The 20801-nt window shown below is 40.4% G+C and overlaps 1 protein-coding gene across 1 annotated transcript; it reads left to right on the top strand.

Moving 5' to 3' along the window:
- Nucleotides 1–3094: 3094 nt before the first annotated feature.
- LOC311057232 (uncharacterized protein) lies at nucleotides 3095–5060 on the top strand (the record flags this gene model as incomplete). The annotated part of the gene is made up of 4 exons (XM_084074181.1): nucleotides 3095–3322; nucleotides 4161–4297; nucleotides 4444–4537; nucleotides 5010–5060. 4 exons carry the CDS (start codon nucleotides 3095–3097, stop codon nucleotides 5058–5060), a joined length of 510 nt encoding a protein of 169 aa, XP_083930307.1.
- Nucleotides 5061–20801: the final 15741 nt, after the last annotated feature.

The following is a 20801-nucleotide window of genomic DNA, read 5'->3' as shown; positions in this document are numbered from 1 at the left end:
TCCTAAAATTATTACGATATTTATCAATTCCGATTCCTTCATTTTCATGGGTACCTGGCAGTTTGGATATGGTTCCTAACTTCTATACCCAACCTTGACTGTGTGTCTTCCAGGCCATCGAGATGGAACTGAGGAAGATGGAGGTGGGCCAGGCTAACCGCCAGGTGTCCCTCCTCACCGCCTTCATGCCTGAGTCCTTCCTCCGCCATGGAGGAGACCACGACTGTATCCTGGTGCTGCTGCTCATTCCAAGGCTCATCTGCAAGGTGTGTGTGATCTGCAAAAAAAACGAAAAAAATAGTCTGACCAATGCCACATGGGTTCGATCCTGTTTTGGATAGTCCTAGACCACTAATGTTTGACCGATCTTTTGTAAAAAAAAAAGTATTTTAAGGTTTTTAACAACATAAGCCCTGTTCATACATTTTCAGAAATAGCCTATCTACAAGCTCACAATGTGTCGTGAGCTTGTAGATCGACTATTTTTGTTATTGTTTTGAAAACGTTTGTTAATGTTCACTTAAAATGACATGCCCAAATAGGGACACTCTGTTGAAAGTGGTAAAACATTGGGACACATCGGCTGCATAATTACAATACTGATTGTCGACAAATAAGTAAAACAATGGCCATATATCAGCCAACCGATGTATCGCTCAGGCTCTGCTTACCACCTGTTCCCAACATGTCCGTGTGTCATTTCCCCTGCAGGTGGAGTTGATCAGCAAGCAGGCCCAGGAGAAGTTTGACCTGAACGGTGACCCCCTGCAGGGAACCGCGATGAGGGGATCCCGTGGAGAGCAGCTCAGCTTCGCCTCAGGACTGGTCTACTCCCTGGGCCTGCTGCAGGCCACTCTGCACAAATATGAACAGTGAGTGACTATCGCACATGAGAGACTAAATTGGGAATGTTGTCATTGGAGAATACCCACCATGCTAAAACTTTATAACAAGATTCCAAATAAATTAAAAGATTCTGGTAATGCTCCATGTTGCTATCCAGAACTGAACACCTTTATTCCCAATGTATTGAACATCTTCAATAAAAATTCAGTCCAATGAGAGACAACTTTTCTCGCTCGTATTTCGTTTATAAGTTTTGTCCTCTGTTAACTACTTAAGCCCTGCATACTTACCGTCACACCGTATGACGAATAGTGAAACTAGCAATTCTACAAGCTCACAACAATCTGCTATTTTTGCTGCAAGGGAAAGTGCAACATTGTATCATATTGGTCCCTGAATCTGAACAAAGCAAACGCACTACTGGTTTGAAAACACACTTAATGCATTACTTTTGAGCGTCCTGTGTATCACAAAAACCTTAACGTTATCGGTCTCTCCACTCTCGCCACTTCTAACATTATCTGTCCTTCCATTGTCATGTCCTCCTCTCATCCAGGGCTATGAGTGGCTGCAGTGTGGAGGTGTTTAAGAGGATGGGCACGCTGTACTCTGAAATGAGCGTCCACGAGCACTCTCTGGACTACTTCATCGACCTGCTGCACAAAGACCAGCTGGATGAGACCATTCAAGTGGAGCCACTCACCAAGGCCGTCAAATACTACCAGGTAACAACAATACAGGACCTCTCGGCTGCCATCTAGCATTTAAAACATGCACACATTTGTGTGTGTGTGTGTGTTGTGTGTGTGTGTGTGTGTGTGAGTGTGTGTGTCTCTCTCCATGGAAAAACTGTGCATGTGCCCGGTCTGCATTAATACGCATTCAGCGTATTCATGCTTGTTACTTGTCTGTAAGTAACTCACTACTGTTGTGTCCTCCAGCATCTGTACAGCATCCACCTGGCGGAGCTCACAGAGGACTGCACCGTGCAGCTGGCTGACCACGTCAAGGTATTTCAACGCCTTGTGATTTTATTTTGTCTTTATTTATTTTTTGTTGGTGTTTGCTGCTGTCTGCTGCACCTTTAATGCGGTCACACCCTTGCCCGTTAAAGCCGAAAGCAAGCTACGTACACTGCAACTGTAAAGACAAACGGATCTAACAAAATAAGACTAAGGAGGTTTATTTTGTAATTTGGTGTTTTTTTTTTTATTCTGTTGTGATTTGGCACTATAGTCAAATTTAACAAATTGTCTCAAGACAGTTTACATATAGAGCAGAGACCCAACGTTTCCCCCCCTGAGAGAACATTTGGCAACAGTGGCAAGGAAAAAACTCTCCTTTTAACCACTTAGTTGACTGGATTCCCAAGAACTCTATTCTAGATCCACTCCTGTTTTCCCTCTACACTGAAATACATTGTCATCAAATGTTTGCCCCAGAATAGGGTTCATGTGGTTATTGGGAAGAAACCTTGGGCAGAACCAGGCTCTAGAGTCTAGAGGGTGGGCGCCCCTGAGATACAGGGGAACCCACACCTCCTGCTATTGCTATACCAAAGTATCATTCAACCCATCCTTCTGTACTGCTCTACATGTTTCTTCACTATGCTTTCTGTCACAAACCAGGCCAAACTCACACGCATCACAAAAACAGCTGCTAAAATCATCGGTCTCCCTACACCCAACCTCACAGAACTGAACAATAGATCCATCACACGCATAGCCAACTCCATAGTTCAAGACACCACCCACCCACTCAACAAATTCATCAATCTCCTACCCTCAGGGCGCAGGTACAGAACACTATCATTTAACAGGGTCCGCTTTAGGAAAAGCCTGGTTCCTGCAGCCATCGAGATCCTGAATAAAAGGCCCCGCTGAAAAAATCTGTCCTATTAACACCAGTTGTCTTGTTGCTTGTTGTCTGTCTTGTGTGATGTGAATTTGTCCTTTATGTAATGTACAGTCAGTGAAGAAGAATTTCCCCACGGGGACCAATAAATCTAATCTAATCTAATCTAATCTAATCTAATGGAGAGAGAGAATAAGTGCCTGGTGTGCATGGATTCAAGTTCTCGCCATGACTGATTTCAGTCATTTGTATTCCATAGAAGCCAGCATGTCCTCTATGGCATCATGTTGCGCACCTATGCTCTCAATGCGCCTGCGACTGTTTCACAAATCACACATTACGACTTGGTCATACAAACTTTTTTCAGTCGTGAGATTGTATTTTGCTTTAATCCATGGGTGTGTCTCAGTTCATCCAGAGTGGCCTGGACTGTCTGGCAGTGGAGTCGGCTCGCCTGCGGGCCTTCCTGACCGCCGGTCAGGAGAGCTCCAGCCTCTGCATCCTGCTGAAGGACCTGGACACCTCCTGCTCCGACATCAGACAGTTCTGCAAGAAGATCCGTCGCCGCATGCCCGGAACGGACGTGATGGGAGCACCCGCCGCTGTCATGTTTGGACCACAGGTACACATACACCCATTCTACTGTCTGTACGGGTCAACCTTTGAATTTCAAGGACCCCCCCCCCTAATTTTTATGTGCACTAGGCCACATACCCCCATTTGATGCAATTCATATCTGGGGTCAATTCTTCATCTCTGGGAACCCCAATCTACCCTGTAAAATATTTTTTCAATTAAACAAAAAGCTACTTTTTGATATAATCTTAAACTGATATATTTTTCACAATGACCATTCCACATACAGGTAAATGTTGTTTGACAACTTCTCTTAGAGTGTTTGCCCCTGACTACCGGGAATGTATTTCTTTATGTACTTTTACAGTTAATAACAGGATTCCCACGGTCATGAATTTCCTGGATATATTTTGAAATGAGAAAAACTGTCTGCCAGGCCTGGAAAATGTTTGGAATTCATCAAATGTTTTGGAAGATGTTTGGATATACATAGTTTTTGGCTATTGATTTTGTTCATAAAAAACATGTCTAACATTTCATGAAATATGTAACATGGTAAAATGCAGTGCTGCGTGAGAGCTGCCTATTATGCAGAACATCACGGAACAAAAATAATACATCTACAAGCTAAGAACAAACGTTGTTAGCTTGTAGATCTGTTCTGTCATGTGACGCCTTTGCTCGAGGTCTGTCTTGGGGCATTGATGGAGTAAGAGCCTCATTATTGCCACCATACGATTGATATAGGCCTGGAAATAGGGTGAAAAAGTTAAGGAAAAGTTTTGAAAATGACCAGGTAAAAATGTGTGGGAACCCTGACCAATGCTTTAAAATATTACTGTCTATCCCTGTGTTTCCCCTCCCTTTTTTTTACTTCCACTTAGATGGTTGAAAAAAATCTGAAGTACAGACCTGGCGGAGAGAGGATCCTTACCGAGTATGCTCGGACAAAAAGCCTAACGGATACCAGAAGACGCGACATGGTGAAGATATTGGTTGCACACATGGCAAGTGAACATGGGTATGTTGTCATCTAAAAAATATGCACCCAATACACAATTTTGGTTGTACTTGGTGCAGGCCAAAATCCTCCTTTTTGCAGAAGGCAGCGGCACAGCAATACTTTTGTTTGGATCTCATACGTGTGTGTGTGTGTGTGTACTGTAGGACGAGCCTTTCAAGGCGTGTTAAAGAGGACTATGCAAAGGGCATCACTGCCTTATTCCCATACCTGGCCGATCCCCAGGGAAATTTGGGCTATGTAAGTACATAAAACACCAGTCTAACGCACATTTACACATGCTCATTAAAACCAAATGACACTTTTCCCCCCTCTTTTCTTCTTGTGTTTTAGGAACAGTATTACAGTCCAGTAGATGGGAGTGGGTTTCTGGCATGGCGAGTGAAATCCCTTAAAAAAGAAGCATCAGAGGGACAAGAAAAGAGCAGAAATGTTCAGCCACTGACGGGTGTGTGATTTTGATTGTAGCCAGAATTTAAGGGGGAAGTCACATGTACACACGCACGCACGCACGCACACACACACACACACACACACACACACACACACACACACACACACACACACACACACACACAAACAGGAAGAACCAGTGCAACATGTCATGTTTCCCCCAGTCCACTGTCTAGCAACTGTGAAGATGTATCCTTATAGTAAATGCATATCACTGGAAAGTATTGCAGCAGTATATGTGGTTTCTACACTGTTACAGGTGGTCCAAATGCTGGCGACAGAGCTCCCGTCTGTGAGGAAAACCAGCTAACCACAGAAACCCAGTGTCGTGAGGCCATTGTATATGTGGCTGTATGTATGTATGTATGTGGCTCTTCAACTGCCTTGCATTAACCCACTAAGACCTGAGGAAGCGTCTGTGTCACTTTTTCATTTGAGCTAAAAAGCATTATTTTACACTTTGACTATTCAAAAATAGCAGATATACAAGCTCATAGCGCGGCACCGAGTGCCACGCTATGAGCTTGTAGATCTGCTATTTAAAAAAATATATATTCTTTTAAAGCGAACAATAACTCAAATCTTTGCTTCTGGGGGTCCATGGAACAAAATATTTTGAGACGGGGGTCCGCGGCCAAATTCATATCATTTTGGGGGGTCCTTTACATTTTGCAGAATATAAATTATACAGCAGAAAATGTCCTTATGGTTCATCTTGCATATTGTGGCAATAAAAGTGATTCTGGAGCAGAGCATGTGAGCGGAGCGGAGCGGGTGAAAATGCCGCTCCGCGCTCCAGGGGGCTGAAATGCCGCTCGCTATTCGCTCATGTTAAACCCCCCCGCGCTCCGCTCCCCGTCGCTCCTCGCTCACGTTGATTTGCGCAAATCTCGCTCCACGCTCCGCTCAAACCGGGTCGCTCAACAGTAAAAAAAAGAAAAGAAAAAGAAAGTAGAAATTCTAATGACATCTCGGTGCGCTGTGCACTGCGGATGTCTGTGTGTCTCTGAGTCCGTGCGACCGGGCATGCTCAAACATTCGGTGCGCGGCCCCCGCGAGGGCGGCCTGGAGCGGGAGGCGGTCCTCGCTCTGAGTAGCGCTCCAACCTTTTTATAACCAGCTCCGCGCTCACGTCAAAATCGTGTCGCTCCGCTCACCGCTCCGCTCGCGCTCCGCTCCGATGCTCTGTTCTGGAGGCTACCTAATCGTGACCAAAACATCCCATTGCGATCCGGCTCTGTTTGCAAACGGTGACTAATTTTAATAGCAAGACTAATAAAGTTCTCTTTTCACAGACTGGGACCAGTGTCCAGGGGCATCTGGACAGCATCACAGAGAGCCTTCAACCCTATCTGCTTGCTGTGGGTATCCAGAAGAGTGTGATTCACAAGTACTTCATTGTGATTGACAAACGTGCAATCCCTTGTAAGTCACCCAGGGGTTGACACTAACGCCTGCCCGACTCACCCCTCCTCTCCCCTCTTCTAACCTCCTCTCCTCTCCCCTATTCTCCCCTCCCCTCCCCTCCTCTCCTCTCCTTCTCTCCATATCTACAAGCTCACTGTGAGTTTAATGTTTGGAAAATAGCAGATCTACAAGCTCACTGTAAACTTGTTGCCTTATTTTAAATAGCCGATCGACAAGCTCACTTGTCAGCTTGTAGATAACTTGTGAGCTTGTAGATCTGCTATTGTCACTATATTTATATAGTGACAAATATATATTTGTGTCTAAAATACAGTATTTTTGCTTGAAATTTTCAGCTGTGGCGTGGCTGTACACTGGATCTGATATCTTGGCCAACACAGCTGTGGACTGAGGGGACCGTCCCAGACTGCACTACTGCAAGGTTTGTTTAACATAACATGACACATGTGCAAATCAAAACCTTTTAGATCTAACTATCTAATGTTAGCATATGGACATTTTCTTGTGGTCAGTCCATTGTCCGTTTTTAAGGAGGCATTGCCAATATATATACTCTGTAGCTTAACTCTTTGACTGCCATATGAACAGTGTAATAGTGTGCCACTGCTGCCAGCAAAAACAGTGATTTTTACTGTATCAGTTTGCATAGAAAAATACTGTACTTGTACTTCTATCCACTACAGCTCAGAGGCAAATATTGTACTTTTAATCCACTACAATTGTTAGAAAACTTTAGTTACTTTGTAGATTTTGGTTATTGTTTAAAAAAACATAGGGTACATTAACCACTTCAGCCCCATTTAAACTTTGGCTATTTGAAAATGGCAGATCTACAAGCTCACAATGCAACATGTTGTGAGCTTGTAGGCTTACAAGCTCACTTGTCAGCTTGTTGGACACTTGTCAGCTTGTAGATCTGCTATTGTCTATTGATATGCATGTACTTTCATAGCTTTGTGTCTAAAATATTGTATTTCTTTTTTTTACAGCTCAGACACACCATCCCAGACCTACTGCAAGGTGTGTAACTATCTAATGTTGGCTTATTGACATTGTCTTGGGGTCAAATTCTAGGTTGTGGGGGTATGTGGTTTAATGCATAGGCTAAAAAATGGAAGCTCTTTGACATTACAATAGTTTGAGAACCACTGGTATTCAGGTGACAAGTATATGTTGCTTACATTTTCTATAGTTGTCAGCTAATAATAATAATAATAATACATTTTATTTATAACGCACTTTACATTCTCACGGATGTCAGAGTGCTACAGATTAAAAGCAGAGCATAAAAACAGCATAGGCAACAAAACAATTACAATAGACCCAACCAGGCTAAACTAAAGGGCCAACTTTTAGAAATGAAAACTCAATACGAAAAACAAAGTCCATGAAAAATTAGAAAAATGCTTTTTTTAAAAGGTAGGTTTTTATTTTTAAAAACCTACCTTTTTAAAAGCATCAGTGGACTGTGGCGCTCTCAGGTGGTCTGGGAGGGCATTCCACAGACATGGGGCTGTGTGGCAGAAGGCCCGGTCGCCCATGGTGCGGAGGTCGGTGTCAGGGACAACAAGAAGGTTGGTGTTGTTGGAGCGGAGGCTTCGGGTGGCAGGTTTTGGGGTGAGGAGTTCTTTGAGGTGGGGGGGGGGGGGCGTTGCCGTAAATGCACTGATGGGTGAGAAGGGAAATCTTGTATTCGGTCCTGAAGGAGATGGGGAGTCAGTGAAGTGAGCGGAGGGTGGGTGTGATATGGTCATATTTTCGCACTCTCATCAGGACCCTAGCAGCGCTGTTTTGGATGTATTGGAGCCTTTGGAGGCTCTTGTTAGGGATCCCGATGAGTAGTGCATTGCAGTAATCCAGCCTGGAGGAGATAAAGGCGTGGACGAGTCAGCTGACTGAAAGGTGATAATAGGGGGGTGATTAGAGGTGTGGTTATCTATATGTGGCCAATATTTCAGCACAATATGACAGTTTTGAAGATGGATCTTGGCACTGTTTCTTTGCTATTGTCCAGTTTATAGAAAGCTATATGCTTTGTGTTTGTTTAGTAACAGGGAACAGCCTGTCTCTGCAGGTCCCTTTTAAACAGAAAATTAAGGGTGTGTTGGCAATTTCATCCAACCATAATCAACAACTTGATTGTATAGGATGTGTCCTGTATGAGTTCTTTCTCCTGATTGGATGAAATTGGTCTCTCAACATCACAATTTAGTTTTAAAGGCAGTTACCGTATTCACCCAGAAGCAGTATAATAGCAGTCGCACCCTTACTTAAGTAAGACTGTGTTTGCATACTGGTACAGTGGTGTAGTTAACTGGTATAGTTGCTGTGTTTTCACGTCGTGGATGCAATGTATTATTTAGTATATTCGTTTCCATTTGAAAGTATGCTTTAAGTACCTGGCATACAAACATACTCACTTCTGTGTGCCTACGTGTCTTTGGGTCATTCCAGGGCCAGTGTTTAAAGGAGGAGTTCACCCAAAAAATTACTTATTTTCTATCAATTGCACACCCTATGATGCCTTGAATCCATGGATTATTTTTTGTTTTTGTCGCATTTCTTAGCCAATAATTTGATTCCCGTCTCCTACCAGCTAATGTATCCGGTAGGAGACACAAAGTAGATTATTTGTGTCTCCTACCGGAAATACACACGGTCATCAAATTATTGTCTTAGGAATGCCACAAAAACAAAAATAAATCCATGAAATCAAGGCATAAATCACAGTATTATTCATATTGTAGCATTGTTTTGCCTTACTCATATTATAGCATTGTTTTGTCTTATTCATATTGTAGCATTGTTTTGTCTTTTTTCATAACTATTGATTGTGAAGCATTTGTTTGAAAAGAACACTAACACTTGTTTCCCTGTTTTTCAGAAGCCGTCCAGCACTGATTTTTTTTTTGCCTTTAACCTTTTTCTACTTTTCAGGAATGTTCTTTGTGAATAATTGTCATATTTCTAAGATAATTGCATTCCATTTATGTTGTGGCTCGTGAACCGGTAGTACCCAATTTCTATAACACAATATTGGCCATCCCTGAATTTAATAACAAACTCACACATGAAATAATCAATTCTAACAAATGCATAACAAACTATTTTGGATTGTATACTGCCTTTTCATGACCCACTACCTTATATTTACATGTGCATGTTGTAAATGTTAACTCACCATTTGTTTTTAGGGCTGTAAGACTGTAACACTTATTAGGACTAAATTATTTTTTAATTCATTTTGACAAAAACATTTTTTTTATTCAAACAGCCAATATACACTTATTAAAATAGGACTTAATTTCTTAATTAAACTAATAAATGTAATCCCAAAATAATTATGGAAAATGTTACACATTGATTCATTGATAAATACAAAATTAGATATCTACAAAATACACTTTGAGATCATTAACTTAATCAATATAGTTGCAGCCCTACAATTTGTACCTATTTTTCAGAATGTTACAAGTTGTTTAATAATATATTAATATATTTACCAGGAGCTTGCTTGATCCCCTTTTTTAACAAATGGGTCGGTGCAAGAATTTTTTCCCCGTGCACTCCTAAATTGGCTGAAATAGGAGGCGGGTTTTTTGCTTCACCCTGGAAAATATTGAATTTACTTAAAAGTTAGAATATAATTTTGGATAATAACAGTAATGGTAGTAATAATAATCATTATAGCATCAACAATATATCTGTCAATAATAAACTGTTTACAGGCATTGTAATAGTTACCATAATATATAATTGTATAATTATCACTAATAACTATAATTAACCTATATATAGAATCATAAAATATAACCATACTATTATTACATATATAATCATAATAACAATAATTGATAGAACATTATACCAAATATATTGATGGTGTTGCTTACAGTAAAGGTACCAATAATACAATTGTGTTAATAAATACTTTAAACTATATCTGCTCTGCTTTGTCTCTACTTATTATTCTTTTTACCATGTGTTTGAAAAGTGAATCTATATGTTTGGTAATGTATTTAGTCACATGTATTTAACATTTACAATGAATGAATGAATGTGTGTTTTTACAGCCATAACTCAAGTTCGCAGCATGCTATGGAGTACAAATTTTGTACATGGACTAAAGCCAGCAATAGGGACTAACTGTCATTACTTAAGCCCCGCCCCCTCTGTCTGCCCATTGGCTGGGCTTTAAACAGCCATCATTCCAGTTTGCAGCATGCTACCAAGAACAAATTCGGTAAGTGGACTCAGGCCACCAATAGGGACGAACTGAAAGGAGTTAAGGCCCGCCCCAAAGGCACCGCTTCCTTCACACAGGGTGTGATTTTTTTTTTTTGGAATTACTATTCATAATCAGAAGGGTTCTTCACTACTAAAGCTGAACAAAAAGTGAAACTTTGGAATGTAACCTCTCATTAATGCCTAAGCCCATACACATATGAACATAATACACAAAAGTTGTTTGTTTAACTGACAATAATGTTTGCCTTCTACAATCTGGTGTTTTAATTTATTTGACCAACTTATCCACTTAACGGTTTGATCCATGCAAGAGTCAAAGCTTGTAATTGAAAGTGTTGTCACTTGTCAGACTATAATCTCTGCCTGCTGGACAAAATGGACTTCAATCCCTCTACTGTGTGTAAAACTGTGAAGCAATCTACATGGACATTAGAGCTTATCCAAAACTCCTGCCTGGTGATGACAAGTCTGTCACAATGTAGGCTAAACAATAGTTTTTCATTGTGGTATTGACGCCATTCAGTAACATTGATGTGCCTGATATGCTGGGGAGTATCTATTTTACAATATACAAAATGGTATGGCTTCAACCCAGCTACTAGCCAGGTCAACAAGTATCGTAATGGTTCCACATGTATTATATGGTGAGACATTCCCAAGTACATTACAAGGTATTTAATATCTATTATCAGGCTGGGGGAAAATAGGTGCTGAATCTTATACTCACAAAACATGACATCATAATATAAGGAAAACGTGAAATGTCTTCTGAGTATTTACAACTTGTTTGCAAATAGCAGATATGCCATTTACTCTATATACACAGGGTATTGTCTCCTCTCAATATCTCAGATTAGAACAATAAGGTAAAAAAAAAAAGGCAAGTTTGCTTTAACAATAATTTATTTTGAGATCTTCAACACCACTGGGGACTGGACTGTGAACTACTATGTGACGATGGATTCCTTGGACCCCCATGGCCGCAACCCAGAACTCTGCGTCGGCGCAACCACACTTTGCAATTGCCCTGAATTGTGAAAATTCTAGTTAGTGTGGTTGCCCTAATAGGGCAACCAGACTATTGTTATCCTCCGAGGCCATAACAGTTTATTTTGAACCGCATCTCCTCCCACAATTTATTTTTCCCAATTTAGTGCCATATGTCAAAATGACCGGCTTCACCGGGAATCGTGTGCTTGTATTTTGCTAAGAGATTGGTTTCATAGTTTAATTGATATTGATTTATTAGTGCATTAAATGTCCCCATCCACTTTAATGGGAAAATGAAAAAACTCCCATTCAAGTATTTATTTCTCAGAAACCGTAAGGGCTAGAGTTTCAAGACTTGGAGGGGTGGTTCATGATTTAGTCCAAAATTATTGGGAAAACAAAATACACCAGTCGGCCTCATGGTGGCGCTATAACAGCCCACTTTACGTTTTGGCCTATAACTCTTGAACCGTAGGTCGTAAATAAAAAATATTTTTTCCCTAGATTCCTTGGGTCATGACGCATTTGTGTCAGGATAGATTTTCCGCCATTTTTAATTTTCATCAAAACACACTTTTAGCTCCTCCTCCCACATATTTTGTCCAAATTTTCTATGTCAAAAATCGGTACACATGATCTCTGGGCCCATGCGATACATATCCAAACGGCATTTTGATAGTCCTTACCGTTCGTCCGTAAATGGCTTCCAAAGTTAGTGGGAGGGGCCTGTTTTACCAAAAATGCCAGAAATCACGAACGAAACGTCCGGTGAATCCCAAATTTGAATCACATGTCGAGGATGGTTTACTCAACAAATCCCCAAAAGCATTTCCATTTTGACCCATAGGGGGCGCCACAAATGCACAAAATGTAACCGAGGCAAAAACATGATTTTTGGGGGGATCAGTCCTCTCAAAATGAAATAAAAGCGATATCAGGAGTGACGTGACAATACGATTGGTCTGTTACATTTGTGGGAGGGGCCTATTTATTTAGTGGGAGGGGCCTATTTCCTAAAATCAAAACGGCACGTATCACGAAGGCAGGATTCGATCGGCACCCGATTCGAATGGCACGTCGCACGGCCTCCGACGGTATTCCTCCCGGCGTATCCCTCGAGTCGTGATACGGTCGGCGCAACCACACTTTGCAATTTCCCAGAATTGCGACGCGTCTAGTTATGGATGCTATAAATCAGTAGAGACCCCCACATTAACGTATGCTTTATGGCCACGGACCCCTAGGGACCCCCTGGCCCAGGGGCCCCCATCTGAAAAATATTTAGTGCCAGGGACCCCCAGAAGAGAAAAGTTATGTTAAGAAATTCAACATCATTCAAAATGTTCCAAACATTTTCAAGATGTTTCAAACATTTTTTAAAATATCAGATGTACAAGCTTGCTGCGCCGCCTCGAAGTGACGCGCTGTGAGCTTGTAGATCTGATATTTTTGAACGGCCAAAGTATAAAATATGGATAAAGTGGTTAAAATGATTGTGATGCTGTATTTTAAATTGAATCGATTTTTTTTTGTTTTAAAACATACTGGTTTTAAATAGACAATTTATTCAAATATGTAAATATACACGATTCACATATGCAAAGTACAAAAGTATTCACATTAAAATATACTTAAGTGCTGAAAGTAGAAGTACTCATTTTGCAGAATATCCCATTTCACAAGTTTCCAAATGTGTAAAAATGCTTTGAAAACAGCAGATCTACAAGCTCACAACGCATTGTGAGCTTGTAGACTTCAAATAGCCTAAGTATGCATAGGACTGTAGTGGTTAATGCATGTTTTGTAATCATATTAAACATCTATAAAGTAACTAAAGCTTTCAAGTAATTGTGGTGAAGTAAAAGTACAATATTTGCCTCTGAGATGTAGTGGAGTAGAAGTAAAAGTATTGAAAATACTCAAATAAAGTACAAATACCTCAAAATTGTACGTAAGTACAGGAGTACATGTACTTAGTTACTTTACACCGCTGCTCTGCACAGGTGAAGATGATTTAGTGTTGTGGGGATCTATTCACTCTGCAGGATGAAGATCCGGTCAGAAAACGCAAATGGTTTGTCCATGTGACGTTCGTTTGAACGTGTTCAACGCACCGGATCCAGTAGGCGGGGCTTTAAACCGGATGTGAATACGGATTTAAAAAAGACGCAGGCGCACTACGTCTGCTTTCAAACATTTTAGCTTGCACCACGTCGCGCCGCTCTGCTGAAGGTAAGGTTTGATTTATATCTAAAGTTTTCACTAAACACTCACTGTGTGGGGGTTTGTAGATCTAACCCTGCCATATGTTCATGTGTGTTTATAAATCTACTTTAGTCTTGGATCAAGACGGCCCGTCAGGGATTGTATTATTTATGGTGATCGAGTCTGATGTTTGTTGGTAGTTTTAAACGGATCATAAATCCTCATAAATGAACCCAATCCAACATATAAAGTGTTTAAACACAAAGACACGGATGTTACCCGTCCATACGGGTCTGTTGTGTTCCGTAATATTACGTAGAGTTTAATAAAGACGCATCTCGGACAGGGACAGGCTGCAGGTTGAGAAAACTCTCAGCTCTGAACTCAACAAGATCTGCATCTGGCTCTCCGACAACAAGCTCTCATTACACCTGGGCAAAACGGAATGCATCCTCTTTGGGTCCACTCCTAACCTCAGAAAGGCAGAGAGCTTCACGATCAAAGCGGGTGATGATATCATCAAAAGAAAAAACGAAATTACCTACCTGGGCTCTATCTTGGAGGCTGACCTCTCTGGTGACAAAAATGCTGAAAAAACGATCAAAACGGTCCACAAAAAAACACGCTATTTGCGGAGTATTGATCGTAAAGTCAGTAAGAAGACTCTGAAGACTCTTGCAGTGGCCCTCATACAAGGTCATTACGATTATGCATGTACTTCATGGTATCACAACACCTCCAAGGCCTTAAAAACAAGGCTCCAAACATCCCAAAACAAACTTGTAAGGCTACTTCTTGGCCTCAACTACAAAACCCACCCCCCCCCCCCTCTCTCCTTCTCCTTTTGTACATATTTCTCACTCTTCATACCAGTAACCTGTAAACTGATTGTATGACATTCTATAGTAGTTGTGTATATCTGTCTGTCTCTTATATGTCATCATGATTTGTGTGCATGGGGAACTCATTTGAAACAAGCTCAGTGCTTTTATGAGTCTTCCAGTTTAGTAGACCTTGTATTGTGAATTTGTACTTCCATGTACTGTTGTTCTCATGTCTTACTAAATAAAGTACATCAATCAATCAATCAAGTCTTAGTCCCGTGTGCGTCTGAACGCCGTTCTAGTTCCACATTTACCTGCTGCAACAGCCACTTTACCAAATAGTTTGTGGTTCTGTGTTTAAGGCTCGTGCGTCTATACTTATGTATGCATTGTAAATATAAAGTGATTATCTTAAAGCCACAGATGTTATCCGTACATACGGGGTGTTGGTGTTCAGTTAATGTTCAGTATAGATTAATAAAGAAGTGTTTTAATCCCCTCTGTGGATGAACGTCATTGTATTTCCTGGATTACATGGGGTGTAATACCGGTTTTCACCTGCAACAGCGCCACTTGCACCCATTGAATGATATATACAGTGATGTTCAGACAGACCAGATTGAAACATTTATTTATCGAATAATGCGGAATATTACCGAACATAAAGGGTCTGTATGGTGGGATAACATCTGTGGCTTTGGGATAAACACGTTATATTTAGAGTAACATACATTTATCAAGATGTTTGAGACAACATGGAACCAACTAACAATAACAAACACTATTTTTGGAGAGTGTTAAGAATGTCAAAGATAGGATAATGATGATAATGTCATTTTATTTGTACAGCACTTTTCACATTTCATACTTTTCATGAAATATCTAGAACAAAACAAATGTAAAAGCCTAAGGATAGAGATTAAACTGAGCTAAATTGTAACATAAGATAAATAACACTCAGGCAGGATAATAAGTAATCTAAACTAAATATCGATATCAAAATCGATAAGAAATCTGAGTCTTGATCTAAGGCTAAGATGAAACTATAATATCGTCTCTATCGGGAGGAAACCATAGAATGTCCCAAACTGTTACTTTTCAGGATAAAAAAATGGCTAAAGTAGCAGATCTACAAGCTCAAAACATGTTGCTTTGTGCCACGTTTCAAGCTTGTAGATCTGCTACTGTTGATGGTACTACTTGAAAATGTGTCCACATTTTTCAATATGTTTTTTTAAAGCGAACATTTTTAACACTAATATTTGCTTCTGGGGGGATTCTGCAAATGTCTTCTAAATCAGTGGTTCTCAAACTTTTTCGTGCCAAGGACCCCCAAATAGACATTTATTAGCCCGCGGACCCCCATTTGAAAAGATAAGCCAGGGACCCCCATAATAGAAGATTTTTACGGCTCTCTAGCAGTGATTTTCAACCATTTTAGATTTCAAAGACCCCCAGTTTGACATGCATTAGGGCTACAGACCCCCATTTAATGGCATGTATGTCTCTGGGACCCCAATTCATATTGTAAAATCAATGTTAATTTAACTCTGAGAGTGTACAAATGGAACCAAATGGACCCGTTAGGGTCCATTTGGTTCCATTTTTACACTCTCAGAGTTACAGACCCATAAGGGTCCATTTGGTCCCTGTCCATCATTTAGCTGGGGACCCCCTGGAACCCCCTCAAGTACCCCTGGGGGTCCCCGGACCCCACTTTGAGAACCAATGTTCTAAATCATACGTTTTTTGAAAAAACCTTATGTTGCTATAATCAAACTTTTTCATGTCATGGTCATTTTGGGACCACCCAAAATGATATGTATATTTGTTCCAGGGACCCCCCAGAAGCAAAAATGTGAGTAAAAGAAATTCAGAAATTTTCACAATTTTTCAAAAAATAGCAGATAATGCAGGCTCATAGCGCCGCACTCGGTGAGCTTGTAGATCTGACGTGGTGCCATACAACCTACGCGGCTCTATTAATACCAGCTATCTTCAACCACGCGGCGGGAGGCCCCACACGGTACGTACCTGGATCACACCTAACAGGTTTTTGGGGGAACAATTCTTTTTTTCGTTTCGGTAGTGTCACTACCGAAACGGAAAAAAGATGTACTAAGTCCAGAGCTCGATGAATGTTAGGGACCAAAAAAAAAGTCACTACCAATCAACTTTAAATTGCCTGAAACGTACTCCTAACAGGTTTTTGGGGGAACATTTTTTTTTTCGTTTCGGTAGTGTCACTACCGAAACTGAAGTCCAGAGCTCGATGAATGTTAGGGACGAAAAAAAAAGTCACTAAAAAGTACTACCAATCAACTCTAAATTGCCTGAAACGTACTCCTAACAGGTTTTTGGGGGGACGATTTTCCAAAACTTTCGTTTCGGCAAAAAGTTTCGGTAAAAAGAAAATTTTCGTCACCAGCATTTTTTCGTCACCAGCATTTTTCGTCATTTTTCGTCACCAGCATTTTTCGTCATTTTTCGTCAACAGCATTTTTCGTCATTTTTCGACATTTTTCGTCACCAGCCTTTTTTCGTCACCAGCATTTTTCGTCATTTTTCGTCACCAGCATTTTTTCGTCACCAGCATTTTTCCTGTCCAGAGCTCGATGAATGTTAGGGACGAAAAAAAAAGTCACTAAAAAGTACTACCAATCAACTCTAAATTGCCTGAAACGTACTCCTAACAGGTTTTTGGGGGGACGATTTTCCAAAACTTTCGTTTCGGCAAAACGTTTCGGTAAAAAGAAAATTTTCGTCACCAGCATTTTTTCGTCACCAGCATTTTTCGTCATTTTTCGTCACCAGCATTTTTCGTCATTTTTCGTCACCAGCATTTTTCGTCATTTTTCGTCACCAGCATTTTTTCGTCACCAGCATATTCGTCATTTTTCGTCACCAGCATTTTTCGTCATTTTTCGTCACCACATTTTTTCGTCACCAGCATTTTTTCGTCACCAGCATTTTTCGTCATTTTTCGTCACCAGCATTTTTTCGTCACCAGCATTTTTCGTCACCAGCATTTTTCGTCATTTTTCGTCACCAGCATTTTTTCGTCACCAGCATTTTTCGTCATTTTTCGTCACCAGCATTTTTCGTCATTTTTCGTCACCAGCATTTTTTCGTCACCAGCATTTTTCGTCATTTTTCGTCACCAGCATTTTTCGTCATTTTTCGTCACCAGCATTTTTCGTCATTTTTCGTCACCAGCATTTTTTCGTCACCAGCATATTCGTCATTTTTCGTCACCAGCATTTTTCGTCATTTTTCGTCACCACATTTTTTCGTCACCAGCATTTTTTCGTCACCAGCATTTTTCGTCATTTTTCGTCACCAGCATTTTTTCGTCACCAGCATTTTTCGTCACCAGCATTTTTCGTCATTTTTCGTCACCAGCATTTTTTCGTCACCAGCATTTTTCGTCATTTTTCGTCACCAGCATTTTTCGTCATTTTTCGTCACTAGCATTTTTTCGTCACCAGCATTTTTCGTCATTTTTCGTCACCAGCATTTTTTCGTCACCAGCATTTTTCGTCACCAGCATTTTTCGTCATTTTTCGTCACCAGCATTTTTTCGTCACCAGCATTTTTCGTCATTTTTTTGGTGACATTTTTCGTCACCAGCATTTTTTCGTCACCAGCATTTTTCGTCATTTTTCGTCACCAGCATTTTTTCGTCACCAGCATTTTTCGTCATTTTTCGTCACCAGCATTTTTTCGTCACCAGCATTTTTCGTCATTTTTCGTCACCAGCATTTTTTCGTCACCAGCATTTTTCGTCATTTTTCGTCACCAGCATTTTTTCGTCACCAGCATTTTTCGTCATTTTTTTGGTGACATTTTTCGTCACCAGCATTTTTTCGTCACCAGCATTTTTCGTCATTTTTCGTCACCAGCATTTTTTCGTCACCAGCATTTTTCGTCATTTTTCGTCACCAGCATTTTTCGTCATTTTTCGTCACCAGCATTTTTTCGTCACCAGCATTTTTCGTCATTTTTCGTCACCAGCATTTTTTCGTCACCAGCATTTTTCGTCATTTTTCGTCACCAGCATTTTTTCGTCACCAGCATTCTTTCGTCACCAGCATTTTTCGTCATTTTTCGTCACCAGCATTTTTCGTCATTTTTAGTCACTAGCATTTTTTCGTCACCAGCATTTTTCGTCATTTTTCGTCACCAGCATTTTTTCGTCACCAGCATTTTTCGTCACCAGCATTTTTCGTCATTTTTCGTCACCAGCATTTTTTCGTCACCAGCATTTTTCGTCATTTTTCGTCACCAGCATTTTTTCGTCACCAGCATTTTTCGTCATTTTTCGTCACCAGCATTTTTCGTCATTTTTCGTCACCAGCATTTTTCGTCATTTTTCGTCGCCAGCATTTTTTCGTCACCAGCATTTTTCGTCATTTTTCGTCACCAGCATTTTTTCGTCACCAGCATTTTTCGTCATTTTTCGTCGCCAGCATTTTTTCGTCACCAGCATTTTTTCGTCACCAGCATTTTTCGTCATTTTTCGTCACCAGCATTTTTCGTCATTTTTCGTCACTAGCATTTTTTCGTCACCAGCATTTTTCGTCATTTTTCGTCACCAGCATTTTTTCGTCACCAGCATTTTTCGTCACCAGCATTTTTCGTCATTTTTCGTCACCAGCATTTTTTCGTCACCAGCATTTTTCGTAATTTTTTTTGTGACATTTTTCGTCACCAGCATTTTTTCGTCACTAGCATTTTTCGTCATTTTTCGTCACCAGCATTTTTTCGTCACCAGCATTTTTCGTCATTTTTCGTCACCAGCATTTTTCGTCATTTTTCGTCACTAGCATTTTTTCGTCACCAGCATTTTTCGTCATTTTTCGTCACCAGCATTTTTTCGTCACCAGCATTTTTCGTCACCAGCATTTTTCGTCATTTTTCGTCACCAGCATTTTTCGTCATTTTTCGTCACTAGCATTTTTTCGTCACCAGCATTTTTCGTCATTTTTCGTCACCAGCATTTTTTCGTCACCAGCATTTTTCGTCACCAGCATTTTTCGTCATTTTTCGTCACCAGCATTTTTTCGTCACCAGCATTTTTAGTCATTTTTTTGGTGACATTTTTCGTCACCAGCATTTTTTCGTCACCAGCATTTTTCGTCATTTTTCGTCACCAGCATTTTTTCGTCACCAGCATTTTTCGTCATTTTTCGTCACCAGCATTTTTTCGTCACCAGCATTTTTCGTCATTTTTCGTCACCAGCATTTTTTCGTCACCAGCATTTTTCGTCATTTTTCGTCACCAGCATTTTTTCGTCACCAGCATTTTTCGTCATTTTTCGTCACCAGCATTTTTTCGTCACCAGCATTTTTCAACATTATTCGTCACCAGCATTTTTTCGTCACCAGCATTTTTCGTCATTTTTCGTCACCAGCATTTTTCGTCATTTTTCGTCACCAGCATTTTTCGTCATTTTTCGTCAACAGCATTTTTCGTCATTTTTCGACATTTTTCGTCACCAGCCTTTTCTCATCACCAGCATTTTTCGTCATTTTTCGTCACCAGCATTTTTCGTCATTTTTTCGTCACCAGCATTTTTCGTCATTTTTCGTCACCAGCATTTTTCGTCATTTTTCGTCACCAGCATTTTTTCGTCACCAGCATTTTTCGTCATTTTTTTGGTGACATTTTTCGTCACCAGCATTTTTTCGTCACAAGCATTTTTCGTCATTTTTCGTCACCAGCATTTTTTCGTCACCAGCATTTTTCGTCATTTTTCGTCACCAGCATTTTTCGTCATTTTTCGTCACCAGCATTTTTCGTCATTTTTCGTCACCAGCATTTTTTCGTCACCAGCATTTTTCGTCATTTTTCGTCACCAGCATTTTTTCGTCACCAGCATTTTTCAACATTTTTCGTCACCAGCATTTTTTCGTCACAAGCATTTTTCGTCATTTTTCGTCACCAGCATTTTTCGTCATTTTTCGTTGACAGCATTTTTCGTCATTTTTCGTCAACAGCATTTTTCGTCATTTTTCGACATTTTTCGTCACCAGCCTTTTCTCATCACCAGCATTTTTCGTCATTTTTCGTCACCAGCATTTTTCGTCATTTTTTCGTCACCAGCATTTTTCGTCATTTTTCGTCACCAGCATTTTTCGTCATTTTTCGTCACCAGCATTTTTTCGTCACCAGCATTTTTCGTCATTTTTTTGGTGACATTTTTCGTCACCAGCATTTTTTCGTCACAAGCATTTTTCGTCATTTTTCGTCACCAGCATTTTTTCGTCACCAGCATTTTTCGTCATTTTTCGTCACCAGCATTTTTCGTCATTTTTCGTCACCAGCATTTTTTCGTCACCAGCATTTTTCGTCA

Source organism: Gymnoscopelus microlampas (assembly GCF_963454915.1).
Source record: "Gymnoscopelus microlampas genome assembly, chromosome: 12".
Lineage (NCBI taxonomy): Eukaryota > Metazoa > Chordata > Actinopteri > Myctophiformes > Myctophidae > Gymnoscopelus > Gymnoscopelus microlampas.
This window is presented reverse-complemented; position numbering and strand designations above follow the sequence as displayed.